Raw genomic sequence first — 20905 nt, 5'->3', positions numbered from 1 at the left:
GATAACAGACCGCAACTATTGTTTATTATATTAGGCATACTAGTCCTGTCGCCAGGGGGGTACAACGTCCTCCTGTATTCAGATGGACTTACCCAAGATTTTTTTATGTATTTTGACCTGTAGAACACGAATTTTTTGGGTAACAGTTGATCCGGATGTCGATAAGATTGTTATAAACCAAGAAGTTGAGGAATCACATAACAGCGATTTCTTGCAAAAGAAAACATTTTTTTGTATTTTTTGGGCCTTTCTAACCAAAAAATGTTCCTACAAATTTTTTCGTAGGATGCATAGTTTTCGAGATAAACGCGGTTGAACTTTCAAAAAAATCAAGAAATTGCAATTTTTGAACGCGAATAAGGTTTGATTAAAAAATAAAATAGCAATTCTGCTTACCGCATTTGCAAGTTCAAGTCAAATTATATCGGTTTTAATTATTTGTATTGCTAAAAATTTATTATTTTATTGTTAAAACAAAGCTATAAACACCTAGTGCTTGAGTGATGTTTTCAATGATTTCTCATTTAAAATCGAACGAGTAGGTAGAGGAGGTAAAAGTGCAAGCGGCGCTATTTCTACGTAGCATGCATTAAAACGCATGTATTAGGCACGGGAAACACTATGTGTTTATAGCTTTTTTTAACAATCAAAAAATAAAATTTTAGCAATGCAAATACTCAAAACAGATAAAATTTTACTTAAACTTTTAAAGGCGGTAAGCAGAATTGCTATTTTATTTTTTAATCAAAAGTTATTCGGGTTCAAAAATTGCAATTTTTCGATTTTTTGAAAGTTCAACTGCGTTTATCTCGAAAACTATGCATCCCAAGAAAAAATTTGTAGGAACATTTTTTGGTTAGAATGGCCCAAAAAATACAAAAAAATGTTTTGTTTTGCGAGAAATCGCTGTTATGTGATTCCTCAACTTCTTGGTTTATAACAATCTTATCGACATCCGGATCAACTGTTATCCAAAAAATTCGTGTTCTACAGGCCAAAATACATAAAAAAAACTTGGGTAAGTCCATCTGAATACAGGAGGCCGTTGTACCCCCCTTGGCGACAGGACTATACAGACGCCACCTACGGCGTGACTCTGTACGCAACCTATTGCATTTTTTTGGAGACCACAGCCTAACTAAATCTTATATTAGACTTACGTAACATGTAGCACACAAACTAGTTGATGATTTACTTTACTTTATAGCATTGGAATTCAGGTAGTTCGACTTGTTGGCCGAGAAAGGGCTCTTAGACCAGTACTAGAAGCACTGTTTCACAGAATGCTTTTGTTACCTAGTCCTCAGAAGAGATTGGAACCGTTAAAAGCTGTTAAAGAGCTATTGCGCTCACCCGGAAGACTTGCCGATTTGCTTTTGTTAAGTGGACCGATATTCCGCCACGCTGGTGACGATATGGCAATTATACGATTGTAAGTTTTATTATTTTTTATTATATAATTTACATAAGGTATGTACTGCTAATATGGTCATCTAATAAGTTCCTACTATTTTTATGTTTAAATGATAGACATCTCGATAGAAAGATAGTAATACGCATTTAATGTCAAAGAGTTGACCCCACATTCCCTATGTGACGGTGGTAAGGGTTCTTACAGTCACTGGTACTAATTACACGGTAAGATAGCTATAGATAAACCTTAACAAAATATTGACTAGCATGAATCCAACCAGAGGGAATCAGGCAGGGAGACAGCCTCAGCCCATTTTTATTCAATATGTTAATGGATGAAATAATAGAAGATGTGGAATCGCTACAACTAGGATACGGACTCAGTCACAGTAGAATAAGTATAGTGTGCTATGCGGATGATGCAGCCCTGATTGTAGAGGATGACCTACAAAGACAACTTTATCAATTTAACCAAGCATTTCGACGACTCAACATGAACATATCCACGCAGAAAACAAAATGTATTACCATTTCGAAAGATCCAATTAGATGCAAGCTCGTGGTAGAGAGGAAGCCCATAGAACAGCTAAATCTCCTCAAATATTTAGGGGTAGATTTATCAAGTTATCATGACCCATTCAGAGACCTAAGAGGACAAATAAACAAGGCTGCAGTCATGTCCGGCTGTTTGAGAGATGTGGTCTGGAATAACCCATATATTATATGGGAATGGACAGCAAAGTTAGAATTTATAAAACTTGCATCAGACCTGTTATGACCTATGGCATTGAATCAAGAGAAGACACTAATAAAACCAAAAGCATGCTACGAACAGCCGAAATGAAGACACTAAGAGCAATAGCAGGTAAGACAAGAAGGGATAGAATACGAAACCAATATCACCAGGGAACAATGTGGCGTGCAAGATGTAGTAAGATGGGGTAGGCAAAGACGAAGAGAATGGTTCAGTCATGTAAAAAGAATGGAGGAGCACAGACTACCAAGAATTGCGCTAGAAGGAAAACCAGCTGGCAAGCGTCCACTGAGGAGACCACCAAAAAGATGGAGAGATAGCTGGCAGTCTACCTCTCAAGAAATATTTCGACGTCGGCATTAACAGATCGACAAAACGATATTTCCTTCTATATATGTACTGGTATTTATACCTATTAATACATTCGTGGACACGTCTTCATATGCAGACAGTAATTTCCCTTTGTAAGTGTATGGATATGCAGTCGTGCCCGCGAATGGGTTAATATAAAAATAGACGGACCTACCAATGTCAGTTTATGTTTATATTTGTATTCAGCGGCCACTGTCGACCGGTTATCAACATTAACTAATTAATAGTAGTAGTACCATGTGTAATGGGATTTTACAGTACCTACCTTATATTTATAAAAACAAATTTAATAATAAAACAAATTATTGTAGGATTATGGATTCGATTGAGGAGTCTGCCCAATGCAATGATACCAGTGTGTTACTAGCCAGTGTTGACTGCGTAGGAGCCCTTTTAGAAACACTGGAGGCCTTGTGTAAAGGCGAAGGACTAAATCATGAGTCAGCCGAGATTACTAATAGTCGATATATAACATTAAAACAAGCAGATTATTCTGGACCTCTAACTTACGAGTCCATGGCTAGACTTCCCAAACCATACAGGTAATTAAATAAACTAAAACTAAAAATATATTAGAATTGATTTTAGTCTGTTGCAATCTTCTTCTACTTTAAGTACAGTCTCCCAATCGTTGTTTGGACATCATCATTACTATCTTCACTCTATCTACTGCAGCTCTGAAAAATCCTATGGCACTGCATTTAAACCATTGCTTTTAACTTTTCAATCATGACACTCCATGACACTCTCCTTCCTATACTCCTTCCTTCTCTTATATTTCAACGTATTATCAATCTTAGCATTCCATATAGCTGTCCCCTCATTACGTGTTCCAGATATTGTAACTTTCTTTATTTATATTACTACTACCTGTCAGTTTATAACGTTCTCCATCGTTTTCCGACTTCCAATCGCCACTTCGTCCGGTTGTTTCATAGGTCCTCCTCTGTGGCCCTTTCTCTCAGCTCCTTGCCTAATCTTTCACTTCAACTTATTCTAGGTCTACCTGGTTTTCTCTTTCCTTCTGGTTGCCATTTTAGTATTTCCTTATTCGTTGTTCATCCCTTCTTTGTATATGTCCGAACTAGATAAGATGTTTTGTTGATAAGTCATCTGTGATTGTTCGTTTGATTTCCATTATTTCTTTATTGTGTTTAATCCTTTCTCTTCGAGATCTTCCTGCTACTCTTCTCCAAAAATCCATTTTCGTTGCTCTCAGCGTTGCCAGTGTTCTTTCTTTCATGCAGTGGTCATACTTCGCAAGCTATATAGCCATGATACTTTTCACTATGGTATCATATATCTTCTTTTAATTTTCTTTGCTGGTGGATTGGTTCATAAAATACTGTCTTTGTGATCTTCTGTGTGTCCCTATTCGTTTGTGATCTTTTCTGAGTTTTCCTGTAAACGTTTCAGATACTCAGTTCCACCCATATAGATGTTTATTTCTTCACATTTTTTGTCCCACGTTCGTTTTTTCTTTTGGTCTCAGTTTTCTTAACTTCCCTATTCCAGTAGGTAAGTATATTTATATTCTCCAGTTTTGTGGATTTTGCGTTTGTAGTCAGATTCGATAGGCTTTCTTTTTGGTATCTACTAACTCTCTGTTTTTTTTTTAAATATTGTAATTTTTATTTAAAACTTTATATTTCCATTTTTTAAGAGACGTTGTAGCAAATCTGAAGTATCACAGTGATTCTGATAGTAGTGGCATCGAAGGAAATATTCCGGAAAATGAAGGTGGTACAGAGTCTGATTGTTCTGGAGCTACAGAAGGGCCTGAAGATATTATTCTTTCAGACGATAGCATTATGGATGATGAAAGTTTTTTAACTAACCAAGAATTACAGAAGTTGTACAAATTACCAAGATCGTTTAACTTGGTAAGTACAATTTATCCACAAATAGGTATTTTTTAATTTTATACATATAATTAAATTAAAACGTAATGTGTTCACTGGCTTTATTTTTAGGGTCGACCTGGAACAGATGAATGCAATACTGATATCGAACGGCATAATGCCCGATATTTTGTCAAAACTTTACTACACTCTCTCCTACCTAATATTTTATCACTTAGATCATCAATACAGGTATGTAGTCGTAAAAAATTAATAATTACTTCACACCATCCCTCGGCTAGAGACGAAAGAAATTCGTCTCGCTGATTAGAGAACTTTTAGATACTTACTACTATCACTATCAAGCGTTAATTGACTCACTACACCTACAAAAACATTCTAAGTCACATAGAATCTTTTTACAATGACATATTTCATCTTTGATTATAGGTCTGGATCCCGCGTATGAAAAACAAGTTGATTAATAGCAAGCTGAAAATTTGTTAATAGCTTAAGGGTGTCTATAGTCGGATAAACTTTGATATATGGGAACACTGGAACAGGGCAGGGGCAGTTTTAATTGTGGAACAGGTTAAAAATTTGGAACGGTCAGACCACGAAAACGGCACATTTATTTTGTCCGACAGAACAGACTTAAACTCTCCGAACAGAGATTAAACTCTCATGCAAAAATCAGACTGCTATTTATCACCTGTCATAATTCCTGTCATTTGACACATTCTTTATGTTCCACTCATTAAAACGCCCATTTGGTGATAAATAGCAATCTGATTTTTGCATGAGAGTTTAATCTCCGTTCGGAGAGCTTAAGTCTGTTCTGTCGGACAAAATACATGTGCCGTTTTCGTGGTCCGACCATTTCAAATTTTTAACCTGTTCCACAATTAAAACTTCCCCTGTTTCAGTGTTCCCATATATCAAAGTTTATTCTACTAGACACCCTTAAGCTATTAACAAATTTTCAGCTTGCTATTAATCAACTTTTTTTTTATACGCGGGACCAGACCTATTAGGAAGAGCTGAAATTCGAAGGCAAGCGAATCGAAAGTAGGGATATTCAAAATGCTGTGTCTCTGATAATTTTAATCCGATCAATCTGAAATTTTCAGAGAGAATTGTTACAATAACAAAACATCGACAATTTCAAACAATACCTCCCTTAAACATCTAAAAACCTGTTAACAGCACTGATGATGAACTCTTTAGTTTGAAAGCGTTCTGTGATGTAGCCCTTTGAGGGATTTTTTGAATTAAATATACCTTTTATGAAGGATTTTAACTAATTTTTTGTGATATGGTAGATATACAGCCGACTACAGGAAATTCTTTTTCCTTGTGGATTTTGATAAAAAAAAAGAGGATTTAGAATGTTTTTGTTTACACCGATTCAACCTGTTTGTTAAGGCTGACTGAAACGTAGAAATTTTAAATGAACTTTTTTAGGTAGATGAAGTGCTTCAAGAATTTGCTTCCAAATGTTGCCAACATAATTCTACACCAAATTATGAGATCTCAACAATAATGAATGCTGACGGCATTTATTTAGCTACATACTCAGCCTTACTTTTAGATTTGAAGTTAATACAATCTGGACAATACGAAGACAAAAATGTAATTATAAATTTGCATGTTTTTCTCTTTAAATGGACTCTAAATAAAAAAAATATATATAGGGTGATTGATTAGTGTGATAAAGATCAGTATATCCACTATAGCAATAGATAGGAATCGAAGTTAATAACAAAAATTGTAGCCAACTTTGAGCCTCACAGTGTTCGATAACATAGTGGCAGACAAAACTTATTTTTTTTTAATGGAACACCGTGTATTTTATTTTATATTCGACATCTTCCTAACACTTCCCTATCACAAAAATATAAAGGTGTATTATATTACACAGGGTTAACTATTTAGATGGGAAATAAGCCACAATTATATTGAAAAAAACAATTTTATTAACGTTTCGACGCGTAAATCGGGTGTCGTTGTCAAAATACAAAATACTACTAAATTAACCAAAAATGTTGTTGTTTAGTAAAAAATTCTTCCAATAATTTATTTAATCTGGCTCATTTATATCGGCAATTCAGACATATTATACATTTTAAAGTAGAAGACTTTAAAATGATATTTATTAGCCAATATTTATGAGTTGCATTCCTGGGACGACTTTATTGAAAGATAGTTCATTCGATTACATGAAATCAACCCCAACTCAAGAATATCCGTCACAAAAAAAAATCATAGCATGTGGTCTGTCTTTAAAAAGACAATCAAATGCAACGGTGGTTATATTAAAATTAAAAAATTATACAGGGTATTTACCAATTTTCAGGGAATATTATATAAAAACTAAAGTACGGTAATACTACTTTTCGATAGTGACATAAAATACAGGGTGTTCCAGTTAAAATTACTGAGAAAATACTGTACTTGCATTTTTACTCACCCTGTAAGTATTCAATATAAAGAAAATTAGCTGTATCAATCATTTTTTAAACATTTTAACAATCAATAAAAAATATGACATCAATAAACCATTGCTGTTGTGACTATTTTTATTTATGCGGGGAGTTGAACTTGTTACAATTTTCATAGAAAATTGGTTATAACTTTGTAAATACCCTGTATAATACAACAAACCTTTATATTGTGATGGGTAAGTTAGAAGATTTCGAGTAAAATATAAGATATAGGGTGTTCCATGACACTTTTGGGAAGTTTGGTCTGCCACTATGTTGTCGAATACCCTGTAACACTTTAACTAATTTTGTAATGTGAAGCTCAAAGTTGGCTACCATTTTTGTTATCAACGTTTATTGCTATCTATTACTACAGCGGATCTACTGAGATTTATCACACTAATCAATCACCCTGTATAAAATTGTGTAATAAACTAATATGATAATTTAAATAATCATTATATGCTCATTTAGGATAATATGTTTTAGATACCAGTTCCTATAACGGAAGACCAATTTGTTGAAGAAGTTCATGGAAGTGGTGTTCTTGTGTATGTTTCAGCAACTTGGTTGTGTGAATTGTACCAAAACGTCTTGTCAAAATCATTATTAATATCTGCTGGATACGATCCAACCAGCTCCTATCAACCAGCCCTAATCAATATGCTGACTGGTATATATTTATTTATTTATAATTATTTTATTATTTTACATTTTATACAATACAGCATAACGATACCAATGTTCAAGAAATGAGACAAAGAAGACCCCAACAATTATAGAGGTATAAATCTACTGAACACCGCACTTAAGCTAACCACAAAAGTCTTAACCAACAAAATTAATAAACTATCAACTTTATCAGATGAACAACAAGGATTCAAATCCCGAAGATCCTGACAAAAACCAGCATAATATCTATGTTTTATAGACCTGACAAAGGCTTTCGATCGCATCCAAGTCGAAGACGTTTTACACCTACTGTATAGAAGAAACATACCAATCACTATTATACAAACCATCGAAAATATCTACTTCCATAATCGAATACAGGCAAAGATAAATGGAAAACTAACACAGTTTATACCAGTACAAAGCGGAGTCAAAGGTGACTCGTTAAGCCCACTGCTCTTTAATGGACGAAATAATACAAGCAGTACGTACAGGTCATGGTTACAGAATGGGGAACAAAGAAATCCAAATATTATGTTATGCAGACGACGCCGCATTAATCGCCGAGACAGAAGACGATCTCCAAAGATTAACACACATCTTCAATACAACAGCCAAGACATGCAATATGATACTATCAGCAAAAAAACCAAATGTATGACAACACCTAAATACCCACTATGATGTAAAATCGAAATTGATGGGAAAATATTAAAGCAGGAAGCAAGGTTTAGATATCTGGGAATATATATATATAACTAGTTACAGAGATGTTGAAGAAGAATGACAATATAGTTAAAAGCAAGTAAAGCGGCGGGATCTCTTAATGACACAATCTGGAAGAATAAAAACCTAAGACAAGACACAAAAGCAAGAATCTATAAAGCAGCAATTAGACCTATATTGACATATCGCACCTTCAGTGCAAAACTGTTGTAACTCAAAATTTTTATGAAAATGAAGTAATCATGGCATTCGCTTGTAAACATGCGTATCTATCCCGTGTAAAACTTTAGTAACTTTCAAATGCTCAATTAGCTCAACCAGCTAAATATCACATCTCTCACATCGACATTAGCACAGACATAAAGGCACGAAACTAAACAAAATCGTCTTTATCTCGAAACTTATTTTGACTTACAACACTCTTGCACTGGGGGTGCGATATACGGCGGAGACAAGACCTGACACATCTAAAACGAGAAGACTACTAGAAACAACAGAGATGAAAATACTTCGACGAATATCAGGTAAAAGTCTGTTGGATAGGGATAGAAGCGAAAACATAAGAAGAGCATGCAATGTAGAAGACATAAATGGATGGGTGACAAAACGGAAACCGGAGTAGAACGAACACAGTAAAATGGCAGAGGATAGGATACGAATAGCACGAAATAAGTCACCAAATGGACGAAGAAGTATTGGCAGACCAAGAAAAAGATAGCGCGATAATTTAAACAATTTAGGAGGCTGATATTGAAGAAAAAACAGGTTTTAAAGCGCCGCTTTTTACCTTTACTCTGCTGCATAACGCACACACATTTTACGCCATAGGTACACCCAGTGATTACGCGACTTATGTCTTCGAGGACGCTAGAGTAGGATTTGCTGGTAGAGCTGAGTTCTATTCCTAGAGAACCCCAGACCTATTTCGTCGGGAAACAGTGGAAATTACTCAGAGTTTTATTACAGTGTGAGAGTCGGCACCTCATGCTGTCTCCGAGGTCCATTACCAGCCGTCAACCACCTCTTTTAAATAATAAAAAAATCTTTTAAATATTAATTTTATATTTAGTATATAAATATTTATATTTTTTGCCTATTAGCTAAATACTAAACTCACATATATTAGATTGCTGTCAATTTGTTTCTAGAGGTTGGTAATATTTTTGTAGATATTGGAGGTCTTTCAGTATCTCAGCTTCTTACCGATTGGCAAAAACTACAAAGAGTCCAGGTATCAACTGAAACAAATCCAGAAATAGAAGCAGGAATCAAGCTATCAAGAAGAATTCTAACTTGTTGTTGGACCTCTGTTATATCTGTATTAGGTCTACCCTTAGCTGAAAATACTAATTCGACTGGTACACCATCAGCATTGAGTATATTGGTTGCTAGAAGAGCTCGATTAAAACACAGACAGAAGTTAAAAGATGAAATAACTTCTTCTTGTTTGGAAGGACTTCATAAGGTAAATATAGGTTTTGTGATATACCACGTGTTTCATCAGTTCTATCACTACCAAAATATTGTAACAGGATTTAACTCATTAATTAAATTTTTCAAAAATCCCCAAATGAACTAAATTAATCATTAGATATTTATTTATAAAATAAAACAATAAACATCAAGCATACGTTTAATTTCATAAGTAGAACACCTTAGGTAAAGTGCACGCAATGTAGTTTTGCAAACAACAGCAAGGTTGTTTATGATCATAACATAAACTTGACACAGTAATGAAAAAACATAGAAAAACATATTTACATAACGATGTACCTATTGATAAACAAGGGAACGCGAATAGGTTCGGATTAATCGAGTCATTTAATTAGACGAGTTAGTTAGTTTTGGGGGTTTGCTACCCTTAGGCCCGGTACTTTATGTCTCGATTAACAGCCCGTTAGTTAACGGAGGTTTAATCGAGACCTCTTTAGGGTCTCTTGCGTTGTAATAAATGCATTTACAAGTAATATTATAATTATAAATAAGTATAATAATAATTATAATTGCATTTATTACAACGCAAGAAACCCTAAAGAGGTCCCGATTAGACCTCCGTTAACTAACGGGCTGTTAATCGAGACATAAAGTACCGGGCCTTAGAGCAGAATAATGTAGTCGTCTGTCAACTGATTACGCTTATATGGTATTTGTTCACCGAATAAACGAGTTATGACTATTTCAGTGTCTTCCTGCTAATAAACCACAACAATCACCATATATAATATATAGGTACTAACGATTTCCCCAGTTTTCACTGTATTCCTTCACTCAACCGTTCTCTCCAGCCATTTCAGTCTTGCCAGTCCCCTTCCTGTAGATTTCTTCTCTCCATTGCTTCGTCCACTTCATGTCTGAATCCTTTTATCTCTTCCTTTTTCCTATCGGGCTCCATTCTGTTATTCGGTTTATCCAACGATTTTGGTCTGCTCTTCTGACATGTCCGTACCAGGTTAATCTCTTCTGTTCGATGTAGTCTATTATGTCTGAGTTCACTCCCATTCTTCTCTTAATCTCTATGTTATTTATTCTATCTCTTCCCGTTACTCTGCAGCTTCTCCTTAGGAATTCCATCTCTGTTGCTCTTATTTTATTTTTGGTTTTCTTATTTATTGTCCAATTTTCACACCCATAAGTGAGAATACTTCTTGTCATGGTATCATATATACTTCTTTTCGTTTTTATGCTGATGCTCTTATCCCACAGTATCGGGTTCAATTTTCGCATGCAGTCTCTTGTTTGTCCTAGTCTATTTTTTATATCTTCCTCAGTTGTCAGTCTTCTTTGTTTGATATTATAAAACCTAAATACTTGTACTTATCTGTTCCTCCGATTTGTTTACCTTCGTCTATTTCCAGTTGTTTTATTTCTGTATTCTCCGTTGTTAGGTATTCAGTTTTCTTTAGGTTTATTTCCTTCCCATTATCCGTATATTTCTGTTCCAGTTTCCTCATCACAAAACTGAGGTCATCTTCGTCTTGTGCTATCACTAGTTGGTCGTCAGCAAAACTTAGGGTATATAGAAATTCATTCCTTACTGGTATACCCATTCCTTCGCACTTTCTTTTCCATGGTTTCAGGGTTTTTTCCAGGAATATTTTTAACAGGGTAGAGGATGCGGAGCAGCCCTGTAGTAGTCCCTTTATCGTCTTAAATGGACTGCATATTCTATTGCAACCACCATATGGCTAACATATATTTTTATAATATCATTTTGATATTTTGGATCTTTGGATATTTTGGACCAGTAGTCTAAAAAATAGGACGCTGGCCTATCATGGGTTAAATTCACTCGTTAGTTTTAAAAGCTAAAATTTTAATTTCTAATACCTTATTTATTTTCAGGTGGCCAGTCTTAGCAACGTTTTAAAACTTCAAACTAAAAGCAGTAGTATACTGGCATTACTTTCAGCCTCATCTTGTAAAAACCAGGGAAGTAAATTGCTAGCATCGCATGCATTGTCACTTGATGTTCTGCTATCAAAAGGTATATACTTTATTACATAAAACAAGTGATTGGACTTTGTAAGTCCTAGGTTTTTGCACAATGTGTCCGAAAATAGAACCGATGAGGGGACTTCAACATCAATTATGCTGCTGCATGTACTACACAAAAATATCCTTAGTCAACATATTTGAATCGTATGGTCAAACATTGCACGTTAATTCTCCTACAAGGATTACAAAAACTACATCTACCATAATTGATTATATTGTCTCAGATTTCTCACCTCTTGATGTCCGCCCTACAATAATTAATGCGGGACTAGGTATCGGATCATGAAGCAGTTTATACAAAGTTTAACATCTTCAGCAAACCCTACTCGAAAACCCGACGTTTAGGCAGGATTTTTTCCACCCGCAACTTTCGTAAATTCCAAAATTTATGCTTAACACTATTGTACATCAAGAAATTCACTACCAACGTCTCTGTCACTGAATATAATCACCAAGTACAGAGCAACCTATCTATAAAATCAGCTAAAAAAGTGTACTATCAAAATCGTTGATATTTTGTGATATTTCCAAAGATATAATTTAATTTATTTTATTGTAAATTTTTAATACTTGTAGGCTTAGAGTTAGGATGTCATAGTTCAGCATGTTGGCCTCACGTTTTTAGCGCCTGTATAGCTGTCTCAACATTAGAGCATTCATTGTTTAGTAAAACTGGTTCAACGCAACTATTAATGGTAGCTCAAAATCCGCAAAACAACGTTATAACATCTACAACTCGATCAGGTTCTCAAGAAAAATTACACATGCCATTTAATGTCACTGGAGATGAAGAAACGTAAGTAAAGATCCAATACATACAAAGAGACACACACATATATAATATAAATATACCTCCTGAATCATTTTGGCATCGATACATTATGTCTTTACCATCAATTTGGCATCCTCTTACAAAGTGGCGCCTGTAGGTATATAGATGCCACTTTACATGACCTTAATAACTTTTTTCCTGTAGGTATTAATTACAAGAAAAGAGTTAAAGATTTGATTCCGAGATGTTACTTTAAGACATCAGTTTTATTTTTTATCCCTTACTAATGTTTGAGTCCAAAATGATGGTACAGTGAAAATATGATATATATTTAGTTCAATGTTTCACCGTTTTGTCGGTAAGACTAAAGAACTTTGATCTTCCCGACTATTATATGACACATGGCACATGGTATTTATGTAATAAATCTCTTTGTTATTAGGGTAGATATATATAGTTTTCTGCATAACTCAAGTCATAGTGATATCAACGATACCAGTATATCGGACATTGTAGAAAAGAGTGGTGCCAATAATATCCAAGGACAATGCATGTTAAGCGGAGTCTATGCTGCCAAAATTTGTTGTATATTATCACAGAAATCTGACGAGCTTTTTCACACAGCTGCCTTAAGGTTGTCGTTACCAGGATTGTGTAGTTTTCTTACAGAGCTATGCAAAGCGTCTCATATACAGGTAAAAATCGATAAAAAATCTTTTCAATATAGTTTAAATATCTTTCCATTAAATATAATATATACATATATATTTTTATTACTGTATATAAAGAGCTTATTGTAATATAATAACACAATTTTACAAAATTATATTTTATTACATTATGTAGGGTAGGTATATAAACAAACGAATTAACAAAGGCTTGTTTATCTATACCTACTGTAATTAAAGATGGCCCATTCTCCACTAACTTAATCTTTACTTTTTTCTTGTTGGGTCACTAAATATTTTAATTTACCTCGTACTACTTCGTTGACTGTATATTGTCACTACACTACTGCCAAAGATACATTTGATCTACAAAGATGGTTTCAAACTACAAAAACCGGTAACGATTCTTCCCGGTCTCTTCGCTGTACATACGAAAAGTGAACTCCCGAAAAAAAAATTACCTCCCAACGATTTTCAATGTATCATTGACAGTTGACATAATGTCAACTTATCATTTCGCTAGTGACAATTTCAAATTCAAACAAATGATTGGATTTTGTTTATTGTAATCGAAGAGACACGTGTAGACACTCGAAGAAAACACTCGAAGATTTTAAGATGTGTATAAAAAACTGTCGTTCGAATAATAAATGATGTAAGACGCAGAATGAAAAACTTATACAGGATGGAATTTTAGATACGTAAATCAAAACTTTATAGGGTTTTTAGATCGTTACAGCATTACGTTGCAATAAGGTCTTCATATTTTTATATTTAATTGTAGTACTAGTACAATGCCTAAAAATCTTAACTTAAAGTTACACTTTATAATATATTTTAAACGTAGGAATATTTTAGCTTTTTACCAAATATGAAGAATCTCCCAGACAACAAAAAAAGTGGTGGAAGAGAGAACTAGAAATTCAACAAAAACCACCAGTGACGTTGCTACTACATCGCATTGGAGAAGTAACACTAAAGTCTATAAAATCTGGTAGACCATTATTACACATTATGAAGATATGGTCCATCGTTGGTCCCCATTTTATGCAAGCTGCTTGCCACAAAGAAAGAGCTATTTCAAAAAAGGCTGTGACATGTATCCATGATGCCGTGACGACTCTCCTAAACGAACAAGCTGAATTGCCTCATTTTCACTTCAATGAAGCTCTTATAAAGCCTTTTGAAAACCTGCTATGTTTAGATATGTGTGACATGGATGTACAGGTATTTATTTACTATTGTAGTAAATTTATAATATTAATCTTTTTTTAATCTCTTCCTTAGCTTTTTCCTTTTTGGGGGTAGTTTTTCCTTACTCTTCTTGACTACTCATTTCTAACTCTTTCTGGTAATTTCTTTTAGCTGAGTTCTTCTATAACTACAGCATAAAATCTATCTGATTTTCCCTTCCCCGCTATCTTCAAGCCTTAAGCTATCCATCTTTGGACATGGGCCTCCTCTTCTCTTTTCCACTGGTTTCTATCCAGCGCTGTGGTCATCCATCTGGATTCGGCATGCTTTTTGAGGTCGTCGCTCCATCTCATCTGAGGCCTTCCTCTTCCTCTCTTATGTTCCCATGGTCGCCAGTAGATTATGTATTTGCTTATTCCATCTTTCGTCTGCTTGTCGGATGTTGTGACCTGCAAATTTCCATTTGAGCTTTGCTACCTGTTCTTTAACGTCTTTCACTTTGGTTACTCATTTGATGCAGACGTTTCTCCTCCTTCTCCGCTACTATAGGCAATATACTGGTCTTCAGTCTTCATAAATAATGTGTTAACAACCACAGACAAATCTCATGCCACTGCAAAGTCAATACTATTTCCATCATTTCTTATTCCCACCCCAAAACCTTATGAATTCTTTCTATTCTTGCTCTTTATCTACCAAATTGTTCTTTTAAATCAGTCCTAATAAAACACTTTTAGTCTACAGGAACCTAAAGCATCTCGAAATCAAGGGCACTCCAAAATATTTCTTGTTCTTGTTTTTCACACTCTATCTGTGGGGCGTAGGCATATATGATACCTGCATTCATTTGGGCACCCATTAACTTATAACTTCTTCTGGTTACTCTTACAAGAGGTTCCTTACAGGTCATAAATTAAATCATATGTTCTGGGACCAAAAATAGTTGGATTAGTACAAATGTGCACATAAAAAAGTTATAGCCCCTGAAGTTACAAAATAAAAATCGTTTTTTCCAATATATTGAAAACTGTTAATAATTTTTTATTGAAAATGGACATGTGACATTCTTATGGCAGGAACATCTTAAAAAAAAAAGAGAATGTGTGTGTGTACTTTGTACGCACGTAAGAAGTTATTCTTCTATTATATTATAATTTCAACGAAATAGATATACTTAACAGTTACAATACCAAAAATTAGCAATAATTACCAAAAATTAACCAAAACTTAACAATACCAAAAATTAAAAAAAAAATGAATACGAATCGTCCGGGATTTGAACCCGCGATGTCTCGATCTCTGGTCTAATGCTATACCAACCGAGCTATCAAGCCCCGTGCTATTGACGTGTTGGATATAATTACACATCACGGTGACAAATAGATCAAAGTGAAGTATAAAAATAGATATTTTATTATCTTACGCCCGAGGAAGACAAATCTAAAGACACAAAAATAAGTATAAAGAAGTATAAAAAAGAAGTATAAATTCAAAAATAAAAATGAAATTTGTGTACCCCATAAAAATTTTATGGGAGTTTTATTCCCTTAAACCCGCTAAATATTTGTGTACGTTTCAATTATATTATTGTTGTGGCACCATTAGTTAAAAAAAATGTTTTTAAAACTTTTTTGTCTCTTTGTAATTTTTCGATAAGTCAGTTTTTATTACGATATTTTGAACATTTGTAAAATCCAATACAAATTTTTACATGGTAAGTAAGATTATAGAGACCGGTAATAATATGAAAATTTATTGTGAATTTACATTTTTTAGATATACTTGGAACGTACACAAACATTTGGGGCGTTTAAGGGAACAAAACCTCCATAAAATTTTTATGTAAACATATTAAAAAAGAAGCCGTATGTATCTCAATAAAAACTGGCTTATTGAAAAAATACTAAGAGGCAAACAGTTTTAAAAACATTGTGTTTAACTAATGGTGCCGCAGTAATAATTTAATTTAAACGTACACAAAAGTTTGGGGGGGTTTAAGGGAACAAAACCCCCATAAAATTTTTATGGGTGTACAGATTTCACTGTTATTATTTTTTTAAGATATCCCTACCATAAGAATACCACATGTCAATTTTCAATAAAAAATCTCTAATAGGTTTCGATATATTGGAAAAAATCGTTTCATTTTTAACTTCAAAGATCTCGAAAACTAATGACTTTATCGTTACGAATGAAGAGGATACTATTTTCATAGAAAGTATTAGAGAATCTAAAAATTGAACTCAAATAGCAATTCCGCCAGTGGCGTAGAACTTGGAAAGGGTCAACCATTCACTTTCCCCCGTCGTACGCCTCTGGTAATAGCCAGAAACGTTTGTTTAACATAATTTAGCAGTTTGTACAGTACCTATACTCCCTGTCAAGTATGAAAAGGATACGTCGAATAGTTTTAAAATGCTGAACAAAAATGGTTTTTAAATTTTTAGGTAAAACACCCTGTAACTCAGTAAGGAACCACATTTTATTTAAGTGTTTTAGGTTAAATCTTCGTATTTTGTGCTAAGGTTTCTCCAGTTACTATATGGACAATTATTAATGAAACACCCTGTATATTAAGTATCCATCTCCATGATTTCTCGACTTATTACCTATCCAACAAGTTTCTTGCGCACAAAGTACACCAATCCTTTTCCTCTGTGTGAAATCGTCGAGCTCTCTTCTTACGAACGCCCTAGCCTCTAAACTCTTTTCCATATTTCTTCCTTGCATGGTTTTAGCAAGGTTTTTACTGTTAGATGCCCTTCTGGATACAAACCCTCCTCCTTTATCCGGGCTTGGGACCGGCACTGAGCTACATCCGGCAATTACCAAAGACGGAGCACCATGCGGGCTGATAAATATATTTCACTAAAAATTGGCATATTTGTAACAAAAAATACAATAATAATTATTTTTCAGGATCAAATTGTTGCTTGCCTTTGTGAATTCGTTGAGGCAAACAGAACAGAAATTTGTTCTGGTTGGAAACCTCTTTTTGGAACCCTAAGAGTAGCAAATACAAGAAATAACGCAGCTGCAATTTTAGATGTATTTAAAATCTTTCTTTCTACTGATAATACTCTGGTGTTTGCTAATGCTGCGTTAGACTACATCCTTTGTCTTCTTTCGCATATCAAAAATTCGAACGTAGAAGAAACGTCAGAGTCAACACAAAATACTACGCAACAAAACGACTGGAACAAATCTATGTTTTTAGAAAAAGAACCAGATTTTCCTTCGAAATTGCTACTTGGGCCAGTAGATGTATGTATCGAATCGTTAAAGCTCCTTCAAAAATGTGCTTCCATATTATCAGTCATCTATAATATGCCCAAATGTCCCACTTTTAACTTAACGCACAGAATAAACATAGAAACGAATCCACAATTAGTAGATCCCGTTTTACAGAATTCTGAGATTAACTACTTTAACCAAGTGAATTTCAGTAAAGTTAATTATGATGATCTCTCGATCAAATATGATCTTGAAAATTGCGAAAAGCAAAAAATAACCTTAGGAAAAATGGACAAGCAGAGCAATATTCTTAAAATCTACTATATTTTACTGGAAGGTCTAGCATCAGCATCTACTTTGGCTGTTACAAAGAATCAGTCGTATGTTATAGAAACTTTGTTTAAACTTATAAGAGATTTAACCAAAAACCCAGGTATCAATTTCGGATTTTACTGCATCAATCACATTCTTTTACCTATGGTTCAGAATTGGTTGCGACAAAACGCAAACATTCAAAAACCTGGAGAAGTTTGGCAAAATTTTAAACACTGTTGTGGATTAGCTAGCGAATTAGTAGTAGACTACTTATATGATCTACACAAATCAGATGCGAATTTAGTAAATGAAGATCATCCAGGCGCAACTCTTGCTCTTAAACAGCTTCTCCTGATTCTTATCGATTGCATATCTCAACCTTCCGAAAACATAGCTCGATTGGGATCCTCATGCATGAGACACATTATCCTAAGCGCTGGAAAAATTCTTTCTATTCGACAGTGGGAGATATTAGTCTTAGCTTTACATCGAGCTTGTGCAATAAGCTTGAATCCCTTGTACCAACTATGCTTGGTCTTTAAAGAAAATTCTGATAGTTTCTATGGAGATCTTGCTACTGTAAAAGTGGCTGCAAGGAAAGATACTGATTTATCTGAAAATGAAAGATTGTATGAGTTAGCTCAACAAGTTTTTTCGTCGCAATGTCAAACGCACTGTACTAATTGCCAGAGGAAACCCTGCACATGTGATGTTAGTAAAGGAAAAGTGACTGAAGACAGGAACTTTGTGTTTTTGTTATATCCGTATAATTCAAGTACTATTATTAATCCAGATTTGTATACGATCAGAGTACCATTTAAAAATTTGGTTGTTGGAATACTGGCTCATCAAATGTTGATTCAAACGGTATCGAGTGTATTATTGCAGAATCTCAACCATATTACACCTATCTTAAATATTCTTCATATAAATTCATGTAGCCTACGAGGAATTCTAACTACAGTGAATGCCAAACACGTTGATATCCTTTTAAAATGTTTGGAAATGTCGAATATGAGAGCTGCAGAATTCGATGTAAGACCTGGTTTAAAGTTTCTTATACAAAAGGTTGGTAATTTCAAGAAAGCTGCCAATTTGTACGTCCAAGCGAATACGTCTGAAGTGGTTCAAATTATAGTCCTAATTGAACTATGCCTTGACGGAATCGAGAAATATGCGATTGATCCGAAAAATCTGAGAAAAATTTTAACTCAGGAGGAAAAACAGAATTTTTTGACGGATTTGGACTATATAGAAAATTTTTTAAAGAAACTTTATACTAAATGGAATAATCTCTGTAGTTCTTACATGAGTCTTACTATTGCGATACCAGAAGTAACAGATGAACTTAATAATGAGCCGTTCATCTTTACAAAGCATTTAAAAACAGATTTCAAACAAGAAGAAAGTGATAACGTTAGTATCAGTACAGAAACCGATAGTTACTTAGAAAAAGACATATTACCGGACATAAAAAGTGATGAAGCTATTATTTACACCAACGAATCAAATAAAACATGGTTGCCCAAAAAGGAAAATTTAAAACAAAGGAGTAACAGCGCCGATAATTCAACAGACGATGAAACGAATGAGATGGCAGTCAGATATAACAAACTCACATATAAAAGCTACAAAACTGAGGTAAATGCCATAAAGTACGACAAAAACACTTTGCTTCAAATGAGAAAGTCAACTATATCTAGTGATAATATAAATTCCATATACAACAAATCGCATGAACTACCAGTTATGACTACGGACCAAAAACGAGTCAAAGATGATTCGATTATAACAGATAACAAGCAAGTTTTGGATTCTTCATTTGTTCCTAATAATAATTTGTCATCAACCCAACCTGTACCAGCCGAGATTCTACAACAACGAAGTATAAGCATGTTTAAGGTAAACAATTTATTTAATTTAAATGTATATAGAAATTTTTTGTAGTTATACTTTTTTGGACGCGATTGAGAGTGAATGCAAATGTGCGCGAATTCATCAAAAATTGTTGGTGCTACGCGTATAGGGCTTTTCATTCACAGTCATTTGTTTCGAGCTTCCGTCATGTGTCAAATAATACATATTAATATATCTACGCCATACGTTATTGGCATATACCAATGATAGAAATCAAAGACGTATGACGTAGATATATTAATATTATGTGACACATGACAGAAGCTCGAAATAAATGACAATCGATGAAAAGCCCTATGGATACGTTATACGTCTGCTCTGATTAGGTATTCAAATGACATGTCAAAAATTATCCAATATGGCGGCTATGGTTAAATAATGGGTGCATTCGGACGACCACAGTGGCTGGACATAAGTAAGCGATAGCTGTCAGATGACACTGCCGGAAGTCAGCCGCTGAGAGATCTACTACTAAGCTTCCCCTATTACCGCTGGATACAACCATTAAGCTGCTTTGTGCTGACAGCCGCTGTGGTCGTCCGAACGCACCCAATGTGTTGTCATTGTTGTCATTTTTATTATTATGGTTGATTTGGCCATAGGGCTCACACTCCCTCTAAGGGGAAAATTGAATCATCCCAGATACCAACGGTATCAAAACGATTGAGGTCTGGTGGGACTCTTTCCACACTATAGAGTCATATGTGACTTGTTATGCAGACGTATCTCCCAAAAATGTTTGTACACTTCTGGCCGTCGCGCGTCGTGAGTAGTACAACTTTTCTGTATGGTCTTATAAAAATGTTCATTTAGACCCAGCTTTTTTTATGTTTTCGAGGAGGTTCTTCGGAATGACTCCTGTAGTAGACATATTAATTGGTATTGTCTGAGTATTTTGCATTCTCCATTGTCTTCGTATTTGAATTTCCAGATCTCTGTACTTGGCGATCTTTTCAGTAAATTTAGTACCTACGTAGATTATTGTTATTAGGTATCGCCACATCAATTAGTGTTGTTTGCCTTGTTAATTTATTAACTAGTACGAGATC

At 34.5% G+C, this 20905-nt stretch overlaps 2 protein-coding genes across 3 annotated transcripts in view; one reads left to right on the top strand and one right to left on the bottom strand.

Annotated features, from left to right (window-relative positions):
- LOC114324416 (phosphofurin acidic cluster sorting protein 1) overlaps positions 1-20905 on the bottom strand; it is a 60151-nt gene that overhangs the window by 1283 nt on the left and 37963 nt on the right. The window contains exon 5 of one of the 2 annotated variants that reach the window (XM_028272258.2): positions 9306-9499. The exons of the other annotated variant lie outside the window; for it this stretch is intronic. Within the exon in view, the coding sequence (XP_028128059.1) occupies positions 9453-9499 (47 nt within the window). The 3' untranslated portion in view covers positions 9306-9452. Of the gene's footprint in view, positions 1-9305; positions 9500-20905 lie in introns of those variants that run through there. 2 annotated transcript variants of the gene reach the window in all.
- Positions 1-20905, top strand: part of LOC114324414 (brefeldin A-inhibited guanine nucleotide-exchange protein 3) — a 28476-nt gene that overhangs the window by 6683 nt on the left and 888 nt on the right. Inside the window, exons 6-17 of the mRNA XM_028272252.2 lie at positions 1208-1432; positions 2851-3081; positions 4203-4422; positions 4513-4632; positions 5845-6012; positions 7353-7536; positions 9431-9726; positions 11604-11745; positions 12333-12552; positions 12971-13223; positions 14055-14423; positions 17310-19841. Coding sequence (XP_028128053.2) covers positions 1208-1432; positions 2851-3081; positions 4203-4422; positions 4513-4632; positions 5845-6012; positions 7353-7536; positions 9431-9726; positions 11604-11745; positions 12333-12552; positions 12971-13223; positions 14055-14423; positions 17310-19841 — 4960 coding nt within the window. The remainder of the gene's footprint in view (positions 1-1207; positions 1433-2850; positions 3082-4202; positions 4423-4512; positions 4633-5844; positions 6013-7352; positions 7537-9430; positions 9727-11603; positions 11746-12332; positions 12553-12970; positions 13224-14054; positions 14424-17309; positions 19842-20905) is intronic.

Source organism: Diabrotica virgifera, chromosome 3, assembly GCF_917563875.1.
Source record: "Diabrotica virgifera virgifera chromosome 3, PGI_DIABVI_V3a".
Classification (NCBI taxonomy): Eukaryota; Metazoa; Arthropoda; class Insecta; order Coleoptera; family Chrysomelidae; genus Diabrotica; species Diabrotica virgifera.
This window is presented reverse-complemented; position numbering and strand designations above follow the sequence as displayed.